The 21,705-nt window shown below is 39.0% G+C and overlaps 1 protein-coding gene across 2 annotated transcripts in view; it reads left to right on the forward strand.

The window, feature by feature from the left end:
• The window catches only part of EXOC4 (exocyst complex component 4), a 552,305-nt gene that overhangs the window by 109,718 nt on the left and 420,882 nt on the right, over nt 1–21,705 (forward strand). For both annotated transcript variants that reach the window (XM_068276025.1, XM_068276024.1), the window contains exon 8: nt 20,734–20,879. In XM_068276025.1, the coding sequence (XP_068132126.1) occupies nt 20,734–20,879 (146 nt within the window). The remainder of the gene's footprint in view (nt 1–20,733; nt 20,880–21,705) is intronic.

Genomic DNA, 21,705 nt, shown 5'->3' on the forward strand with positions numbered 1-21,705 from the left:
TGGCGGCATCACTGGTCCGGCTGGTAGACTGGCACAGACATTCTACCCAAAAGAGATGGGTGCTCCTCGAACAGGACCTGGTAGGTTCAGATCTGATATCATATTCATGGGCATCTAGGCAAATATCTAATGACTACGTCTCAATAAACACCACACTTACCGCCCTATCAAAAACCCGTCACCTAGCTGAGATATCTCCCTGGCCCTCCCCATTGATCCAAGTGCTGGACAACCCTGTTTTCCCACCGGGATGCTCCTCTCAGGCCTATATTATTTGGAGAATGGGAGAAACTTTACGTGCCCGAGACTTCATTTCTAACAAAATATGGAAGTCTACAAACCAATTACGTGAACAACGCTCATGCCCTTTTTTAGATAAATGGAGCCATACACAATTTATTCATTTTCTTGAATCCCTGGGCAAGAAGGACCAGCTGTCCCGCCCTTTAACGAGATTCGAATCGCTTTGCATGACACCCGGCGCAACTAAAAAAACACTTTCTGGTATTTATCAGCTGCTAGTCTCTGATTCCACTTGGCCAGAGGAGCTTAAAACGAAATGGGAGCATGACCTCCAGACACAGTTAACAGAAGAACAATGGCAAAAAATACTGGTTCTTAACCAAGCTGCCTCAGTTTTTTCTAGAGTAAAAGAGACCAATTACAAGATCCTCTCCAGGTGGTATCTCACTCCAAACAGATTGCATAAAATATACCCACAAACTAACCCCCACTGCTGGAGATGTAATAAGGTAACTGGCACCTTACTCCACATTTTCTGGGAATGTGAAAAAATACAACCTTTCTGGCGGGAAGTGCAGAAACACATTAAAACTCTTACCAATGGAGAACCATCCTCGGACCCCTCTTATTATCTCCTCCACAACACATCTAAACCCTTCAAGAAATTCAAACGCTCTCTATCTAAACACTTAATCCAGGCAGCTAGAATCATTATCGCAAGAAACTGGAAATCAACAGCAACACCTTCGATCCTGGAATGGATCAATGAGATCAAACATATTTATCAAATGAACTTGCAAATGAGATAAACAGAGGAACACCAAGAGCCCCAATAGTGTAGTATGTATTGACAAAGGAGATAATGACAAAGAGTAATAGTTGTTATACTCAAAAGCATGGGTCACCAATAGGCAACCACTGTAAAGGCAGGTGTGGAGATTATCCTGACCCCACTCAGGAATAAGAAGTCACTCTCTGTAGATAGTAGAAAAGGGTCGCAACCCTCCACCCAGGGTGGATACAATATTATATAGGTGAGAACAGAGGCGCCTAAAGGATAAAAGGGGTTTTAAAGGAGCTTAAAAGCCAAAAATTTGGTAATTAGAGGAGGCAGTGGTGGACTTACCTCCTCCAAGCAGACACAACACGACTGTACATTCAGTCTATTTATTAACGAACTCCAGATAAAACTCCAGATAAAAACGAACTCCAAATAAAACAACACTCGCCACCTGTCAGAGGTGCCGAGTGTTGTTTGTTTTGCTAGATGCTGTAACTCCTTTTTCTATTGCCCGAGGAAGCGGGCACTGACTCGTGAAACGCGTTGCTTTGTTTTATCTGGAGTTCGTTAATAAATAGACTGAATGTACAGTCGTGTTGTGTCTGCTTGGAGGAGGTAAGTCCACCACTGCCTCCTCTAATTACCACATTTTTGGCTTTTAAGCTCCTTTAAAACCCCTTTTATCCTTTTGGCGCCTCTTTTCTCTCCTATATAATAATTATCAAATGGAATCCCTCACACATAGTATCTATAACAGAGATGAGATTTTCTCCAACACATGGATTCACTGGAACATCTTCTTAGAATCAGACGAATATAAATTATTAGTACAAAACTCACCTGCTTAAAATTCTTGGCCGAGAAACGATACTGAGCCAACTCAATGCCCTCTCCCCTCAGGTTGGGTCCGAACCCTGCAGTATAATCTCATCAGCAATAAGATCAAATAATTGGGTGGACCGAAGCGAGCCTGACGGAAATCCCCTACCTCTGGCCTCCTACTCTCTCCTTAATCTCCCTTTCCCTTTGGATCCTGTGGAACCGGGGCTCCCCAGGGTCCATTGTATCCCACCCCCTTCCTTTCTTCTTCTTATCTTTTCCTCTCTTATTTCTCTACTCTCTATATGCTGCTATAACCTACTACCTGCCCGGGTCCTCGGGTTTACAGGTATGGTCATCCTGGACTTGTCGCCTCAAGCTTATAACTGTAGAGAATATTTCATAATGTGTATGTTTTTTCATGAGCACGATTCTGTTTTCTTCTTAAAGAACGTTTTGTTCTTCATGATTGTCCTTCTTGTTTCCCTGTGGCCTGGACTGTATTGTACTGTTAAAAATTTAATCTATAAATAAAGAATCTTTAAAAAAAAAACCGAAACTAAGTAATAGTGGGGGACCGGAGGATTCCAGAGCGGCTCCCAGGGCACAGGACTGCTGCAGGGGGCTGGTAATAGCCCCAGGTAAGTGAAACCCTTTACCCCCCCCGTTCAGTTAAGGTTCCCTTTAAACTTTGAAGACATCTAACAGTTCTATCTCCTTTGCTTTTGCTGTGATGAGTGTCAAGTTATCACACGTTCTGTGACGAACAAAGGTGTAGTGCTGTAGCCCATAGCAACCCACAAATATTTATTACAGAGGGCAGTTTTGCAAGTTGCAAAAAATGTGTAATGTACCCTATTGGAGCTTTTAAAGCTCATTGGAGATTGAATGTCATTATTTATGGCTTTGGTAATAAACCTCAATAAAAAAGTGATCCCACAGAAATAAGTACTTGCAATTAAAAAGTATCGCATACAGTGTGCAACCTTTTTATTCCCTATTATTCACATTTGCCACTGTGACTGAGAAGTCAGTGCTAATTAAGTAATCTGCATACCATCAGATCAGTTCCAGATAAGAACACCTTCAGTATGTCACTTTACATAGCATGCATTCTTGCACAGACGTACATGCTTTGCACTGACAAGTTGGCAAAGGCTGTAGGCAGCTGTCCTTTTACGCATTAACATTTGCAAATCATGGCCAGCTGTTGAGTTTGCATCTCTGGTCCAGATGCTGAGCTGGCATCTTTTCACACTAGGCATGAAAAACATATGTAATATAAACATGGGCAGTGAATTAACAGTGACTTTTATGCATACACTTTGTTTAAGATTACTCTGCAGATAAACCGTGATGATCGGGTCACATAACTTGGCTATACAACTTTTCAAGAAATACGTTTGGTTATTTTTATTAGCATATTAAAGTGGATCCGAGATCTTTTACTCATTGCATAATTGTGTTCCTTTCATATAGTTCATAGGGCATTCCTCAAGCCAAATACTGTTTTTGTTTTGTTTTAATACTCAAATTCCCTATAAAATAAACAACCCTTGCCCACAGCTTCTCAGAGAGCCTTGACACTCAGTCCCAGGTAGCAAGGGCTTATGGGAGCTCAGTCTGGGCAGGAGGAGGAGGAAGAGGAGGAGGTTACTAGCCATTGATTTCAGAGGCGGAGGGGAGGAGGAGGGGGAAGTGAAGTTTTCCACAGACTGAGAGCTGGAGATGCTATCAGCTTGCCTCAGTGTAGTGTGACAAACTAAATATGGCTGCCCTCATATCACAGCAATGAATAATCATACACTTTTTAAGCTGTTAGCAGCTATATTTGCTGTGTTAACTATCTAAACTTTAGATAAGATATATAGACAAGTTACTTGTTACAGTTACTTTTTCATCTCGGATCCGCTTTAACAGTGTTAATTAAAGAGGAACTGTAAGGTGAAAATTAACCCACCACCAGTTTGAAGCTGATGTAAGGTATGTCAGGGGAAACCCAATTCCTTGAGGGGAAAAAGTCCTGCAGCCCATGGAAATCCAGCAGAAAAGGAGAGACCCTTCCCACCGAGTGTAGGCCTAATTAAAATTCAGCCTTCTGACGCACAGCCTCACTGGTTCACAAGATTATTATTATTATTATTATTATTATTATTGATCTAAAAAGCGTCAACATATTTCGTGGCGCTGTACAAAGTAAGAAACAAGCATGGGGTACATAATACAGACAATGGTGTACACTAAATTACAAGATACATAATTAGTAACAAAATACAAAAAAGGATACAGAATACAAAATAAAAAATACAGAATTGGTAATGACTGATAAATATAACATGATGAATAAAATGTATAAGGATTTCCAAGACACAAAAGGGGGAGAGAGCCCTGCCCTTGCGAGCTTACAATCTAAAGGGAATGGGGGGAAATATATAAAGGCAGTGTGTTTTATGATACCTAGTAGGAGTGCAATTTGGTCTTAGGACAAAGGGAAGTGCCTTAAGGTAGCGCATATGCTTGTCGGAACAAATGAGTGTTTATAGAGCGTTTAAAAGTAACAAAGGTTAGCGAGTGACGGATGTGTTGTGGGAGGGGATTCCAGAGAAGGAGTTAAGCGCGTGCAAAATCTTGTAAGCGTGAATGTGAGGAGGTGATTCTAGAGGAGGACAGCAGAAGATTGTGTGCAGATCTGAGATTGCGATTGAGTTTGTATCTGGAAATTAGTGAGGATATGTACCAGGGGAGAGAGATTGTGGAGAGCTTTGTAGATTAGGGTTAGGAGTTTGAACTGGATCCTCTGGTTAATTGGCAGCCAGTGAAGAGCTTGACAAAGAGGGTCAGCAGAGGAAGATTGAGAAGAAAGATGAATGAGACGAGCAGCTGAGTTCAGTACCGACTGGAGTGGGGCCAGTCTGTTAAAAGGTAATCCACAAAGTAGCATGTTGCAATAGTCCAAACGAGAAATTATAAGATATATAAAAAAGGAGAACCAAGAGCCCAATATGGTGTAGTAAGTCACGACAATTAGTAGAATGTGTAAGGAGTAAAATATATACTCACAAACCAGGGTTACCTCCAGGCAACCACTGTATAAGCAGGTGAGGAGATTGACCTGTCCCCATTCAGGATTAAGAAGTCGCTCTCTGTAGACGTGAAAAAAAAGGGGTATCCCCCTCCACCAAGGGTGGATGTATAGTGTATTATAAACTGAACAGAGGCGCCAAAAGGATAAAAACAATATTTAAAATGTTTAAAATTGCTTAGGAGGCAGTGGTGGACTTACCTCCCTCAAGCAGACACAAAGAAGCTGTGTAATTCAACATAGGACAATTGAATGGTACACTCCAAGGGTTTTATACAACGCGTTTCGCAGGTCTATACCCGCTTCATCAGGCAGTAAAAAGTAGGAGCACACAGCAGCGTAATGTCAGAGTAACACCTGGCGCCTGGTCAGAAATTACTGATGGCTGCATTTAAAACAGAATTACAACAGTTATGTATAAAATGCACCAGCAGCTTTCAAAATAAATAAACTGAACTTTGGGAAGTTATAATTTATAAATGAATTATAATACGTGTGCACAAAAGCAGATATATTAATTGTATGGGTTATAAAAAGTAGGAAAACACATTTTTGTTGAATATTTTGTCAGAGTTTTAAACCGCTTTAAGTTTTCTTAGAAAATGCCATGGGATCCCCAGAACCTGGCATAATCTAACTCATAAATGACAAGGTTTTTGAATTGCTTTTCAATCCTTGTGCTCCTTTACCTCACTATTGGCCACTGAAAATGTTTCTTATGAATGCTGAAGTTCAAGGGAGAAAGACTATCTATGACAGTATTATGCTAACATCCTGAACCAGCTGAAGGAGGAAATTAAGACAAAAAACAGTGGAAAGTTGACCAAACAGCTGCAGAACAATGCATACGTTCAATTTGGCAGCCACAGAATTGGGCCATGTGAACACGCTGAGTTGCCAATTGGTCCACCATCTCTCTCCACCCCCTTTCCTGAATTGGCCCCTGTACTGTTATCTGTTCCCAAACATGAAGAAATGCTTAATGGGGCAACATTTTGAAGACCTTTTTGATGTCAAAGATGCTGCTGAGCGCTGGTTTGAGGCCCGACCAAAGGACTTTTATTTGAACAGTCTAGAAAAGCTGCAGCTACGCTGTACCAAGTGCTTCAGTCTCAGGGGGCAATTAGTTTAATAAATATGTTAATTAATAAATTCCTTCTTCCTGGGCAAATCCAGAAACTTATCAGCCCCCCTCATAACATAATCATGTCTCAAAGCTCCCAACTGAATAAGAATAAAATGAGAAAAGTATAATGAAAAATATGATACTAATAACTATCAAAACCTATTGAAGGTGTGATAAATGAACAAATAAAAGGACATTGCATGAACATCAGAAGATCCCAGTGTGTATTCTTAATCAAAAGTAAAATGAACAGTCATCATACATGGCTAGTCCAATATATATGTAAATCGATACATAATTAAACAAATATTCAATTCATCTGGTTATACAGCATAATTGATGAAAATAAAATGTAAATTCATAAAGATTTGCATGGAGACTTATAGAACCATTTAATATAGTAAACGTAGCATATAATAGGGGACTGGTAAAATTCTTGTAATACTAAGTAGTAGTTGGTGTGTCAGATCTTAACCACTTTATGCAAAATTGACATTATGAAAACTTTTTATTTGTGCAAATAGGAATTTTTATATAATGTTCATTGTGATAGGTAAAAACATGGTTACTTGAAAGAACAAACATTGGTACATAATACAGAATTATTAGACAACATAAATGTTGCAGTGACTGACTGATTATATTGTATTTGACACTAGGTCCATTGCATCGCAGCACAATGAACAATATAATTGCATCACAGCACAATGCAGTTACATTTCAATGGGTGCTTTCACACTGGTACTTTTGTGGTGAGATGATTTCTGACAAATAAATTACAGCATGCGTTGTAATATGGGACAATGTGTGCGGTGCAAGCATAATATCTATGAACTGTATGCTTCACTTATGGGTCGCATCACAGCCATCACCGCTACATCCGTAATGTAACGTATGTAGTGTGAAAGTTGCCCAAATGGTTTAAGGGTTGGAAAATAAGGGCTGTGTTTTGTAAGGGAATTCCAGAGGAGGGGAAAGGCCCTTAAGAATTTACTCATGTTGTTGTCGAACCTTTAACCCCTTCCAATCCTATGTCAGATTATGTCCGACTTTGGCCTTTTTCTCTATAGGCATCATGTCGGACATAGTCTGACATAGGAAAAAGTGGCTACCACTAGATGGTGCAGTTGCTGGTAATATCCCCTCTGTCAGCACACACCGCCATGTTATAATGATATACTGCAACTCGTGCAAGTGGGTGGAGCTACAGCTCACGAGCTAGTGCTGGCCCTGACGCGTCAATGAGGCGAGGCCCTGCTGTTGATGCCAGGGAAGAAGCCTCCCGAGCCCTTGTCCTGATCATTTTTCCAGATCATCCACATTTACTCCCCCCCCCCCCCCCCCTCCAGCATCCCAGAAAAAATGTGCTGTAGGGGATGTGGGTGTTCCAGAAATATGGTCCGGAAGGGTTAAAGAGAGACCGTGGCCAAGAATTGAACTTCTATCCAATTAGTAGCTGATGCCCCCTTTTACATGAGAAATCTTTTCCTTTTCACGAACAGCTCATCAGGGGGCTCTGTATGGCTGATATTGTGGTAAAACCCCTCCCACAAGAAACTCTGAGGACCATGGTACTCCTGGCAGTTTCCTGTCTGTGAACCTTGTTGCATTGTGGTAAATGGCTGTTTACAGCTGTTTCCAACTGCCAAAACAGCAAGCAGCAGCTACATCACCTGCCAGCCGTAAAAATCTCACCATGTGATAAATGTCACAAGTCAGAAAGCGAACTCTTAGACCCGGAAAATAATAAATACAATGTATTTCTTCTTAAAATCGCAAATGCCATCGCCTCATAAAGCGATTTTGTGGTCGTTTAGCGATCTTCCTATACCTTCCATTAGAGCAAAATTGCCCCAAAAATGGTACAGGCACCTCTTTGGGGAGTGCAATGCTGAGGAAACGCGCTGATATGAACCTTCTCATAGAGATTCATTGCACAAATGTTTTGTGAGTGATTTTTAAAATCGCCTGTGCTTGAAAAAGGGCCAAAAACACCCTAGATGTGAACGAGCCCTTAAAGCGGAACTGAAGATTTGCATAAATCAAAGTATTTCACTTACCTGGGGCTTTCCCAAGCCCCCAGCAGCTGTCCTGTCCTGCACGATCCTCCATTCTCACCGCCAGGTTGCAGTTTCATTACCATCGACTTGTATGTCGACGGCAACAGCGTCTGCGCGCCCCGGATCACGCGTATCTATCTTTGCCCCCATGAAAAGATTGGGCAGCAGGGATCAATACTTAAGTATCGCTATCCTGTTCTAATCTAGCGGTGATCGCGGACCCCTCTGTGCGCTTCCACTGTCAGCTTTACTATGCTTCTGCTGCTGCTGCTGATGATGTAATGCTAGCACACTTGCTGTGCTCATCAAAAGCCACAGATTAATTTTACATTGTTACGTTTTTAAGGGTGTTCTGCAACAATGTGACTATACTAATACTAATAATGTAGTTAGGTAATAAAGTAAAAGGTAGGATAATAAAGTTGGGAGTTATTTTATTAGTCTGATTGGCTTTCACTGTATCTCACGACTGCTTCCTATTTTGTCCTACACAAGAAGAGAGATGTGATCCGATAAACTTGGCCAGTTAGAGACATATCGATTTGAAGAATTAAAGGATCATCTCTTTTGATGAGCTACGATTTTCATCTCATTCTTTTGTACAGTTTTGGACCATTTCTGCCTTTGTTTGAAATCTTAGTAGCCCACCATCCGTAAATACTATTACAGAACTAAATGTAGATCTTAGGAATCAAAGGAATATTTTTTTCCATCTTTACCTTTTTAATGGAGTGTGATTTGTCAGAATTGTTTGGCGACAGCCTGAGAGTCATTTCATACTAAGGGAGATTCATGGAGCTATCGAGATAGGGTGCCAAAATAATTCCATTTAACAAGCTCCCCTCAAGTAAGTAAAGCAATAAACACAGATTTTTTATTTGCTTCTCTTTCTCTGTAGCTAATGCAGCGGAATAACAACCATTCCACAAAACAAAAAAGCAGCTCCATTAGACGCTGTTTGTCACCACGGATTTTGACAGAAACAAACCCTAACAAACAGTGTCCTTGCAAAAGCCATTATTCTAATAAGACATAACCAGTAATACAGATATAGAAAAATAACAGTAAAATGAATCATTCTAGCCAAAGTGAACGGTGAGCATTCTCTAACAGCCAAATAATCACAGACAGCAGTCAAAAGCGTGCCTGGCAAGCAGCAGAAACATGGCTGAATGTCCTTGTATTATGACTGTCAACTTGAAATGTGACATGCCATGATTCTCCCATTTAAGAAGGCTACAGTGAATGAAATATTGCCAAGTTGTTTGAAAGTTATTAAAGTAGTATCATACTCAAATTTAATCTACATTATGGTATAAACATTAAACACAGCAAAAAATTAAAGCGGAACTTAACTCGGAACTTCCTCTCTGCTGTAAAAGATAAGCAACAGCATAATAACCTTCAACGAAAAAAAAATCTTTGTTACACCTGATATAAGTCTTGCAATAAATCTGCAGTGTGTCTACTTCCTGCCATCATGGAAGCAGACATAGGGTTAACATCCTGTGTTTACCACTTAGCTACTCTCTGGGGTAGACAGCTGACACAGCGGAGGGATCAAATTACAATTGTGATTAGTCACAGATCGGGGAATTAGACAGTAGGGATGCTCAAATTCGGCTTCGGGAGATATCCGGATTTTTGCTATCCGGATATCTCCCAGTAATGCTGTGCAGGCTGGGCGGAGAGGTCAAGCTTACCTCTCTGACGTCTTCTTCGGTCGTCCCTCAGCGCCTCCCACGATGCGCTCCAAGGGGCGGTCACCTGATTACAAACACTTCCTCCTTCCGGGTTGAAGGAGGAAGTGTTTGTAATCACGTGACGCGCATGGAGCGCATCGTGGGAGGTGCCGAGGGACGACCGAAGAAGACGTCAGAGAGGTAAGCTTGACCCCCCCGCCCAGCCCGCACAGCATTACTGGGAGATATCCGGATAGCAGAAATCCGGATATCTCCTGAAGCCTAATTTGAGCATCCCTATTAGACAGGCTAAACTCACGAAAAATGCATACATGGGTGCATTTTTCTGTTTTCCTTCTGTCCTGTGCAAGAGTGGGCCACATAACAGCTAAAACTTTTGGCTATTTTTCAAAGTACTGGAAGGGTTAAAACTTTTAGCTGCTATTTGATAAGCTATTTTTTGCTGAACATCATTATCAGATTGTTTTGGAAGTATAATACATTGTGCAAACAAGGTGGAAAAGTTCCTGCTGAATCCAGGATGAAAATGGATAACTTTCTCTCTATTTGCTCAGTAATTACTTAATCAGGAGTCCGTCTGGTCATTTGTCTTGCAGCCTGCAATGATATCTATAAAGGTAGCCATACATCTAGCAATTCTGATTCAATCGACAAACCGATCCACTTTATTAAGTAATCAACTTAGTATGATTGATGGAAAGTCGATTGACTAATGGCCCACAAACTACAGGTGATCTATGCGATTCACCTTCATTAATTGATCTGAATGATGTTTTGTCTCCATGCTCTAATAACAAAAATCGATTCAGAGTTGATTTAAATGACGTGAATAGTAGCCGATTCCTGTGCGATAGACAGATTTCTTGTGTCCTGCTCGATTGAATTAGCTGGTCAATTCGACTTGATGTCAGCCACATTTTATCGATTGGCCATACTGGAACACCCTCTATTCTTTCTTGATTCTATAATAAGATCGAATCAAATGGTTGTCTGTACAGCCAAATTGCTAGATGTTTCCAATCATTTTTTTGTAAATTATCAATTACACCTTCAAATTGTACCGTGTGTACCAGACATTATAGTGTTTCATGTTTAATTTTTACTGTGTATAATGCATTTGGACAACAATTTAATGTTGTGTGTAATCTTGAAAAACCCAGAACTATTTCTTTGCTCTTAACGATAAGCAACAGCATAATAAGGTTTACAGGAAAACATTTATTTGTTACAGTCCACAGAACTTCTACTGAGATTCTGCAGTGTAGTTACTTCCTGGTTTCACGGGAGCACAGAAATGGTTAACCCTCCTGTTTACAGAGCTGACAGCTGAAATTACAGTGGCTCATTACTAACAGATAAGGGAGAATTAGGCTGTTTTCTCTAAATACAAACAGAGTGGGGTTCTCTGTGTTTACTTTCTCTCCTGTGGAAGAATGTATGTCCTCTTTAACTGGGACACTGGTTGATTAAGTAGTAAAATAGTAAGTGCGTTTCTACTATGCTTTTGCAAACTGATGGGCACCAACTGTCCATTGAGTTGAGTGCAGTTGAGTGATTCCCCGTTTGTCAACCTGCATTAATATTGCATAACCATAAAAACCACAGGAATTCCTGGCTTGTCATGAACACTGAAGATAATTTGTTGTGGGAAAATAGTGCCTTGCTGAGAAGTCCCTTTTAGTCCTGTACCCAGACTTGTTAATTTTTTTTTTTTTACAGCATTAAAATGATTGTGCTGAACTTTTTTTTTTTTCCCATGGGCCATGAATTTTCTCTTTGCAGGTTTCTGGTTTTTCTTACAACAAGCTTTATCAATCACCAGTGCAACTTGCAGAATCTCTAGATTTGAATAATCTGATCAAGTTTCAAGGCTCATACACATGCTCAACAAAAGTCTTTTAAATGCACAATTATCAAACAACTTTTGTTGTTGAAACAAACCTAAAAAAAATTGTGTTATTGTTCAAACAATTGATAAGACGCAGCTCAAGTCAATCCAACAATGTTATGCTGGGTACAAACGATGCGTTTTTCAGTCTATTTTCTATCCAACCAATTTCCGATTTGATTTAATGATCGATTTCCGATTCAATTCTGTTATCTTTTCTTATATATTTCCATTCACTTCTATGAGAAATCAATCAGAAAAACTAAGAACGAAAAATGAAGATCAAGCATGCCGGAAATTATCTATCGAACCATCTATCTAAAACAAAATTGTATGGTGTGTACCTAGCATTAAGGCTTATACACACGCTCAATAAAAGTCTTTTAAATGCACAATTATCAAAAACTTTTGTTGTTGAAACAAACCAAAAAAGTTGGTTCTATTGTTCAAATTACTGATAAGACACAGCTCAAGTCAATCCAACTGTTGGACTTGAGCTGCATCTTATCAGTTGTTTGAACAATAGCAAACAAACTTTTTGGTTTGTTTCAATAACAAAAGTTGTTTGATAATTGTGCATTTAAAAGACTTTTGTTGAGTGTGTGTATGATACTGTTATTAACAAAATGCTAAAGGTTGATACTGAAATAAAACGACTCTTGGCTAGGCCTGATATTGCTACTTTTGAATGTGGTGATCAACAGAAAAGAGCCATAAATGAAAGGAGATTAGTGAATTTTGAAAGTTGACTATTAATCTGAAAAGATGCAATATTTTTAGCTCATCACAACTTATCAAAGTGGCATTCTGAAAAGACCATTATGTGTAGAAAGATACAATATACATACATACATACATACATACATACATACATACATACATACATACATACATACATACATACATACATACATGTGTGTGTGTGTGTGTGTATATATATATATATATATATATATATATATATATATATATATATATATATATATATATATATATATAATATATAATTTTGGCCAGCTGATTGTCCATCCATTTCTAATTGGGACCACATATCGTCTTTATCTTTGAGCATTTTGAATAAATATCACTATGTGGCCACAATAAGTTACTAGAGCGTGAATTTTTATGAATTTGTAGACTAACAACTCTGTTCTTAAGTTATGAATTTTATATGTGTAGCCAGGATGTAGCCAGGATGCAGGGTGTCTCAGTATACACACAGAAACCTTTATGTTTTACAGTACAGGCATTTTGGTAACTTGGCACTGTCTGGTAAATGTTTAATGTGGACCTGAAGAGGAAAATTAAAAAAAAAAAAAAAAAAAAGTTTCACTTACCTGGGCCTTCTGCTAGCCCCTGCAGATGTCCTGTGCCCGTGATGTTAAGAAACGATCTTCCATTCCCGAGCCGCGGCTCCCTCTCCCTTCTATCAGTCGCCGTTCACCGTACCTGCGTGGCCCTGGCCCCCTGCGTCCTCTTTCGTGCTCCTGTTACTGCAGGTGCAGTAGAGATTTTCTTGTACTGCACCTGCGCAGGATGCTCTTGGCCACGGGTGTGCGTACATAGATGCGCACAACCAAGGCCGCGCAGGAGCAGTGGACGTCGACTTACAAGACGACATGACTGAAAGTGAGTTGCGGCAGAAGAACGGGGGGATTGTTTGGAAATGGCATGGGCACAGGATGGCTGCAGGGGGCTGGCAGAAGCCTGAGGTAAGTGAAACTTTTTTTTTTTTTATTATTAATCTTCAGGTCCGCTTTTAAGACCTGACAGGCTCACATATTATTTTGAATCCATTAGGGAGATGGATATGCTATAATATATTCCTAGTGGGTACTAAAGTAAATAGCGGGAGAAAATAGTCCTGTAAATGAAAACAAAAACTTCAGTTCACAGCAGATGTACATGGATCATGCACGCCACCCTATGCTAATGTAGTAAATAACACACTGCAGCTAGCTACTTGTTGACGTTAGATTGTAGCTTTATCTAATATTTTTGAAGTGAGATTGGGCATCAATAACGGGGAACGGGGGAAATACGTATATGGTAGTTGGCCTTGACAACTGACCTCTCACTCCCTGCCTTTCCTCACAGGATTGTGAATGTTATAGTTTGCTAAGCCAAGTGTAGCTTTATATGCTCATTGGTTTTAAATGGTTGTCCGATCATGCTTTTTACATCCAACAACCATGTACTGTCTTAACTTAGCTAAGACAAGATAAAATGTTGTATTTATCTCCGTGTAGATGTATAAGAGACTTTAATAACGAAGCTATATAAGCTGATACTGTAAGTAGGAAAAGAAAACAGTCAAAACAGTTCTTGCAAAGCTTTGAGGGTAATTTGGGTAATGAAATAGCTGCCAGCGGAATTAAATCCATTAGCATTGCCAATTGTACAATTAGAAACGCCATTAATGTAGATTTGCTAATGTTTCTTAACTCGGTGAAAACAAAAATTAAAACCTTTCACTTTTACAAAAGCACTTTAGCAAACTCTGGGAGCGGGCATTTAATTGCTTAAGCACCATAAACTCTCCTAAAAGGCTTTGGGCAAAGAAGTTTCAATATCTTGCTCATTCGCTTAATAAGGCTAAACAATTAACCCTTAAATTAACACAGTGAAGTTTATGTGACTTTCTGCTTAACAGCTAAGGTGGTGGCATTGAGCGCTTTCTTTGTAAGTCATGCTGCAGAAGTTGACATGAATACATTTTGAGAGCTGATTTTTGAGGCAAGTTTATTTTACTGAAATACTGCACAGAGAAATGACACTTTATTTGGTATCTTCAAAGTAAATGTTAAAATTAAGGCTTCCTACACGGGTGAGAGCTTTTATTATTATTGTAATGTACAGTGTACTCAGGCAAAAATGACAGCATGTCATTCAGGTCTGCCTTTCAAATGGCTGACTGATAGATTCTTTGCAGATGTCTCTTGGTCTGCGGTATTTGCGTAGTGCAAATGCTTCCTGCAAAATTGATCCTGCGAAATATACACATTTTCCTTGAAAGCCAAGTAAGAAGCATAAAAATGTGGTGTGTGTGTGTATATATATATATATATATATATATATATATGTATGTATATATATATATATATATATATATATATGCATGTGTATATATATATATATATATATATATATATATATATATATATATATATATATATATATATATATATATATATATATATATATATATATATATATATATATATATATATATATATATATATATATATATATATATATATATATAATATACACAAAATGAAGGGCCTGAAAATGTGAATTCTATTCTGTAGGAATAAGTGAAAAAAATTCTTTTGTAGTTTTGGAGAAAATCAATAAACAAAAAAAAATGAAAAGGAAAACTGGTCTTCAATCCAGTAAAATTACACATTGCTACGGTACATTGAGGACACAGGGTGGCATAAAGGGGGTACAGGGGACAGGGGTGGCACAGTGTTTTGACTCATGGACATTTGACATAAGAGGAGAGTAACGTTCTATAAATCTGACACCCTTTAGTGACCGTTGAGTCCACAAAAGGCCTGGATTGTACATATTGCCATGAGTATATGTTATTGAGATGCCATGAATGTTTTTAAATTGTTGCTTTGCACATTTAGCGCTACTGCACTGTGTATTTTTCTCCCGACAAAGCTCCCAGGGTTTATGGGGGTGAAACATGTTGGGCTAGGTGGAGGGTGGTGTTGTGTTTAGAAACATGCATTCATAGAATTGGATTTAACCTCCTTAGCGGTAATCTCAAGGTGGAAAAAACAGGCCAGGAGCAGTAACCCCGAGCTGAACTCCTGGTAGCCACTGGGAGGTCTATGCAGAGTAATGCGCGCAGTCGGCATTTCTGCTTCCCTCCCGTAGGATCCCGACGTTGGCCGCCATTCTTCTTCCTCTCCTCCGAGGCTCTGCTTCCCCCTGGTGAGATCGCAGTCTGTTGATGACAGCCGTCAATCTTACTGTAATGTTACAGCGCCACCCAGAGGACGGAGGGAAAACTGCAGCGCTGGATTCCAGGGAGGTGATTGAGTGCTAGGGCTGCTGCAGATCTCCCTAGCAGCATGATTTTTTCCAGGTTTTAGGATCTAAAAGCTTGCAAAAAAAAATTGCACCGTTTTTAGACGCTAAAATCGAGAAATAATGATAATGCCAAGGGGGTTAAAGGGGTAAACACCTTGATTATTTTGTGGACCTAACAGTGGCTAAAGGGTATCAGATTTATAGAATCTTACTCTCCTCTTATGTTGAATATTATAAGCAGTACAGGCATCGCCTGTTTTTACAATATGTATTTAAAGTTACGTTTTAATAGTTTATCTCGTACAAAAAGCATAGATTGTGTATTTATTGGAATTCAGCATAGTTTTTAGTTTATAGTAGGTATTACAATGCGAGTTTTTCTAAGTGACATTTAGTGACAAGACTATATATACTCGGTAAAATGCAGCGGAAGATGTCAACGCTATATAAATATTACATAATTATAGCTTATCTATTATTGTAAAATTAAGCTGCACAGTGTTTATTAAGGCTAAACAGTATTAGTAGATACATATTTCTCATCTTTAATTAACAGTATAGTTGTTAAGCTGAAGTTGAATGTTATCAACCAAGTTGCAACTGATGAAGGGTTTAGTTTATACATTGGTGGCCATACAACAGTGATATTTAACTGTTCATTTTTATGCCCTTTTCCCGTTCAAAGATGGGCTAAAACTTTGTTGCTATTATTTAATGTTTTTTACGTGACAGTAGGCTGTTGTTGTAGAGCTACATTAGTGTTTTGGTTTTTTTTCTGATGGAGTTAGGGCTTCTTATTTACTGGCGGTTTTACACGAAAATTAGTAATTGAGTACAAGTGCAAATGCTTTTTTTTTTTTTTTTTTTACTGGGTAGTATTTGCTAATGTTACCCTGGATAACTCAGATGATCCTGCATTGGGGCTAGTTTTTTTAAATGTGTATTAATTGTCACCTAGGTTATACCAAATTACACTAAAGAGTGCTTAAGGCCAGTTTTACACTTGTGTGGTGCAATTCTCCTGGCCAGAGAGCAGGATAACCGCAACGCACCAAAGCAGGAGAATTGCACCACACCAAAGCACCTTTCACATTACACTGACAGCGCCTACAGGGTAATATGCATAGGCCTGCCCCCGCTCAGTGACGTACTCCCTGCTGGGCAAGAAGTATGTCACTTGGATTCCTGTTAGTTTGCATATGTGCACCACACTGTGCTCTGTCATTTACACTTGACTGCGCTGCCATAGACTTGAATTGCTGCATAATTTGTGCGGTTGATCATGCAGCCATGTACTGTTGACTTTCTGACCGCATTGCAGCAATTTGACTACTTCTGTTGCATTGCATTAAGTGTGTAAGTCTACATATACTTTCATTGACTTGGTGGCCTCTTGCAGTTAAATAGCTTACCGCAACACCACAGTGTAACAGGAGCCTCAACGTTCGTGAATCCGAGTTAGTGTTAATGCAGTCACGTGCTTTCTAAAAGCGAGAACATGTTCTGTATTTATTACATCAAGGACTGCCTTCATTTACTAAAGCATACCCAAGTATAGAATCAATAGAAAGAAGAGCCCTAGATTGCAGCCAATAGGGATCAAGATGAATGAGACTTTCTCATGGAGAAGATTAGTGGAAGAAGAAAAAAAGGAAAAACATGGAATGGGGTCAAGAGAATAGATCTGAATTGAGTCTTCATGGATGCCCTATGCTCTGCTGGGAGTAAAAGGAACAGATGATGATGAAACCTAAATAAATAAATCTGTACTGGTGCCATGTGCATGTCTGTAGTAGCACAGTCCATTTTTTTGGTTTCAGATCTTTTAATAAAATCTATAACCATTCATAGCAGTGAAGGCACAAGCAGACAATTTAAAAGACACCTGGGCCCATATGCTATTAACTTGTTATCATGAGTTATCTCCTAGGTGATCATTTTTATATAATTTAAAAAAGTACCCATAAGTTGGAGAAAAAGTACTGTCACAATTATTTTAAGTATTTTCCTGCTCTCTGGAGACTTAAAAGGCACTTTATGACAAGAAAAATGTGAAAATATCACCTAGGAGAAAACTCAAAAGAAAAAATTAATTGTATATGAGCCCCATTCTAGGATATCGCATCACTTAGGTTTAGCAGTATATCAATCCCTATTTTATGAGTTAATTCTGCTTTACAGCTAATGATACACTATGCAGTCTGACTATAGAATTCTTGTTTTTCCAACATCTATGTACTAAAAGGGCCAAAGGATCGGATGTACAGTAACTTGAATATATCATGTAGGCCCTTCTATTACAGAAGTGTAGTAAGATTGCTCGTACCACCAGACTACATAAGAAATGTTAAGCATAATGGTCATTGGCTGTGTCAATAAATATCTTGTTCTGTTTGCACTTTCTTAGTGAGATTGTACCATGTAAGGTTTCAGGAGATGGCTAATAAGACCAATTGCATATGCTATACCTCCATCTCCAGTTTTTATAGCTTCGTGTTATCATCTTGGTGACATCTGAAAATATTACTCTACCTAAGTACATTGCACAAAGACAGCTTCTGTCTATTATTTATTTGCTTGTAACTATCTTTGATGATTTCATTGCTACCATGAATATAGATCACTATGTTGTCTTTACAACCCTTTATTATATCAATTTCTTGCCTGTGATGAAGTGCCTGTCTAGTGCTCGGGCTCAATACGTTTTTACAACTTTCTCTACTTGTCACTTTTGATTTGTAAGTATGTATGTGCTTTTCCTCTACATAAGTGTACCAGATATTTTCTAGATATGCAGTAGTTGTGTGTATTTTTTATGTGGTTTGGTACAGATTTTTTTTTTATTTTTTTTACTTAAAGCTGTTATTCGAGCCTCTGTTTATTTTTTATCATAGACTGTCAGAGGAAGAAAGAGGTTATCCAGCCAACATCAGAATCTTTTATGCTTACTTTGCAACTATGGTTACTGATGCATTGGGATGAAGATAAACTATTTAATATAAACCTCTACAAAACAACCTGCGCATAATGTTAATACATAACTTTTTTTTGAAAGGGAAAGACAACCCAGATGCAGTGATAGCTAAACCGAAAACTAAAAGTTATAGTAAACCCGAGACCAGCAAAAACAACAAAAAAAATGTATACCTGGGGCCTTCCTCCAGCCCCTTCAGGCAAATCGGTCCCTTGACTTCATCCTCCGCCACCTGGATCCTCCGTTAGAAGCTAGAAATTAAAAAACACAAGATCAGCCCAGAGCCCATCCTTAACACACAATGGCCTCGATTCATAAAAAAACAGTGCGATAAAAAAAATCTTGTCGAGAAAATACCGCACTCAGTATTTTCCCGGTCTGTGTGCTAATTCATAAAGATTTCCTCAGCTGCCATTGAAGGTTGGTAAATTACCGCAGCCCACTGAGCGGTAGAGCAGTGTGTGCACAGATGACTCACACAGACGACTCATACAGACTTTCCCTGCCTGCACAGATGACTCGCACAGAGGACTCACACAGAGGACTCACAGAGACTTATCCTGCCTGCACAGATGACTCACACAAACTGCTCTCTGCACTGATGACTCACACAGACTTCGGCTCCTTGCACTTTGCATTAACACCTCACCAGAGGTGTCGGTAACTATCGTCAGGCTTACCACTTGATGAAGGCTTTATGAATTGACATTTGCTGACAATTTACTGACATGTGTTGGAGGTAACTACAGCCAAGTCGGTAATTTATCTCCCTAGTCGTTCATGTCAGCTTTTCATGCTGTAACAGCCTTTATGAATTGACACATGGGAAAGTCTGCTGTTTTCAGCATTACCGCATGCGGTAATGCTTTATATATTGAGGCTAAGGTCTGAGCAGAACTGACAAATACACCTGTCTTTGTCTGGAAATTAACCAATCTGGAATCCTTAATAGACAAGTGAAGTGAGAGGGACATGGAGGCTGCCATATGTATTTCCTTTTTAACCAATTCCAGTTGCTTGATGTCAGAAACACCTGATCTGCATATGCTGGATGGTGTAATGGTTAAGGCTCTGCCTCTGACGCAGGAGACCAGGGTTCGAATCTCGGCTCTGCCTGTTCAGTAAGCCAGCACCTATTCAGTAGGAGACCTTAGGCAAGTCTCCCTAACACTGCTACTGCCTATAGAGTGCATCCTAATGGCTGCAGCTCTGGCGCTTTGAGTCCGCCAGGGGAAAAGCGCGATATAAATGTTATTTGTCTTGTCTTATCTTATTCAGGGTCTATGGCTAAACATATTTGAGGCAGAGGATCAAAAGGATAACCAGGCAACTGGTATTGCTTAAAATGTAATAAATATTGCAGCCTCCATATCCCACTCACTTCAAGTGTCCTTTAAGTCTGTCATAGAGGGATTAAAAGCCAAAGCTTGCGGAACGTTCTATGCCATTAGGAAAGAACTGTACCACTTCAAACCACAGGTAAAGGTCTGGCTGAAAGTCTTTGATAGTGTCATCACCCCGATCATACTCTACGGAAGTGAAGTATGAGGCCCCATCACCCATCAAAAAGGGGGATCCAGCCCAACAGATACATTCCACCTTAAAGTCTGAAAACGCCTCCTCCATGTCCAAAAGATTACCTCAAACTTTGCCTGCCAAGCTAAGCTGATTAGATTCCCATTATTGCTTGAAATACAGAAGGGTGTTGTCCTTCTGGGCCCACCTACAGAGCAGCAGCACTGACTCACACTACAAACAGGACATAAAGATTTTTTTTCTTCAGATTATTAGCATGGCTCTTTTTGGAAACACGTTGCTGTTTCCATACTTGAACCATGCATCCACACTAAACCATTAATAACTATTTTGGAGAGTCGCAGCTAACTTACCTAACATTTACTTCCCTAGATATGCTTTCTTTTTTTCATAATTCCTTGTATATCAGATAAATGTATGTATTGAATATTTTGATGACTTGGTTAATGTTACTTATGTGCTTTTTTTTCCAAGATTCTACTCACCGAATATCTTGACATGAAGAACACAAAGACCTCATCAGAGCCATCAGCCCAGCTTAGCTATGCCAGCACTGGAAGAGAATTTGCTGGGTTTTTTGCTAAAAAGAAACCTCAGAGGCCTAAGAATTCTCTCTTCAAGTATGTTGAGATTTTATCATTACTAGACTTGTTAACCTTTTATATTATTTTATTGTTTCAATGTAATTTACATATTGTGCTGAAAAATGTATTTGCATATTCACATTGTATCATTGATTTCTTCTTTCACTGTCACATTTATTTTTACTCTTGCTCTGAATCTTTCCCTCCCCTCCCAACCCTTCCACTTAGCTGTTTAAAACATTTTTTAATGAATTTAATGCGTTGCTATTTTTTTTTCATTCTTATATTCACATTATATATTTGTATAGCCTGTATCTTGTTGGTATATGTATGTGTTTGTAATACTTCAAAGGTATGTACTGCATTTGGGTTTATGGGCCTTCTCCCATTTTTAACTCGTGTGATATCAGTCAATTATCATGTGTTGCTCAATTATGGCGAGTTAGGGCACAGAATCACAATCCACTACTTACTATGCAGCAGTGCGATAATACACTACACTCTAAATATGGTACAGTGATGGGAACATGAGACATGGATATCATGTCAGATATTCTTATAAATATATATTGATAAATATTTATGATCAAATCATTATCACTTTTGCAGACTTATAACGGTCTGCAAAGGTCTAAAAAAAAATTTTCTGTATACCCATATCATGTTTTTAATTAACTCAGTTCATAATTCTTATGCTGTTCAGAAGGTGAAAGAGGGTTTTATTTTATTTTTCTTATGGAAGTGCTGTGAAGCCTTTTCTTTAAAGGGGAACTGAAGTAAGAGGTATATTGAGGCTGCCATATTTATTTATTTTTAATCAATACCAGTTGCCTGGAAGCTCTGCTGGTCTATTTCTCTGCAG

The sequence above is a fragment of the Hyperolius riggenbachi genome, chromosome 3 (genome assembly GCF_040937935.1).
Source record: "Hyperolius riggenbachi isolate aHypRig1 chromosome 3, aHypRig1.pri, whole genome shotgun sequence".
NCBI classification, from domain to species: Eukaryota; Metazoa; Chordata; class Amphibia; order Anura; family Hyperoliidae; genus Hyperolius; species Hyperolius riggenbachi.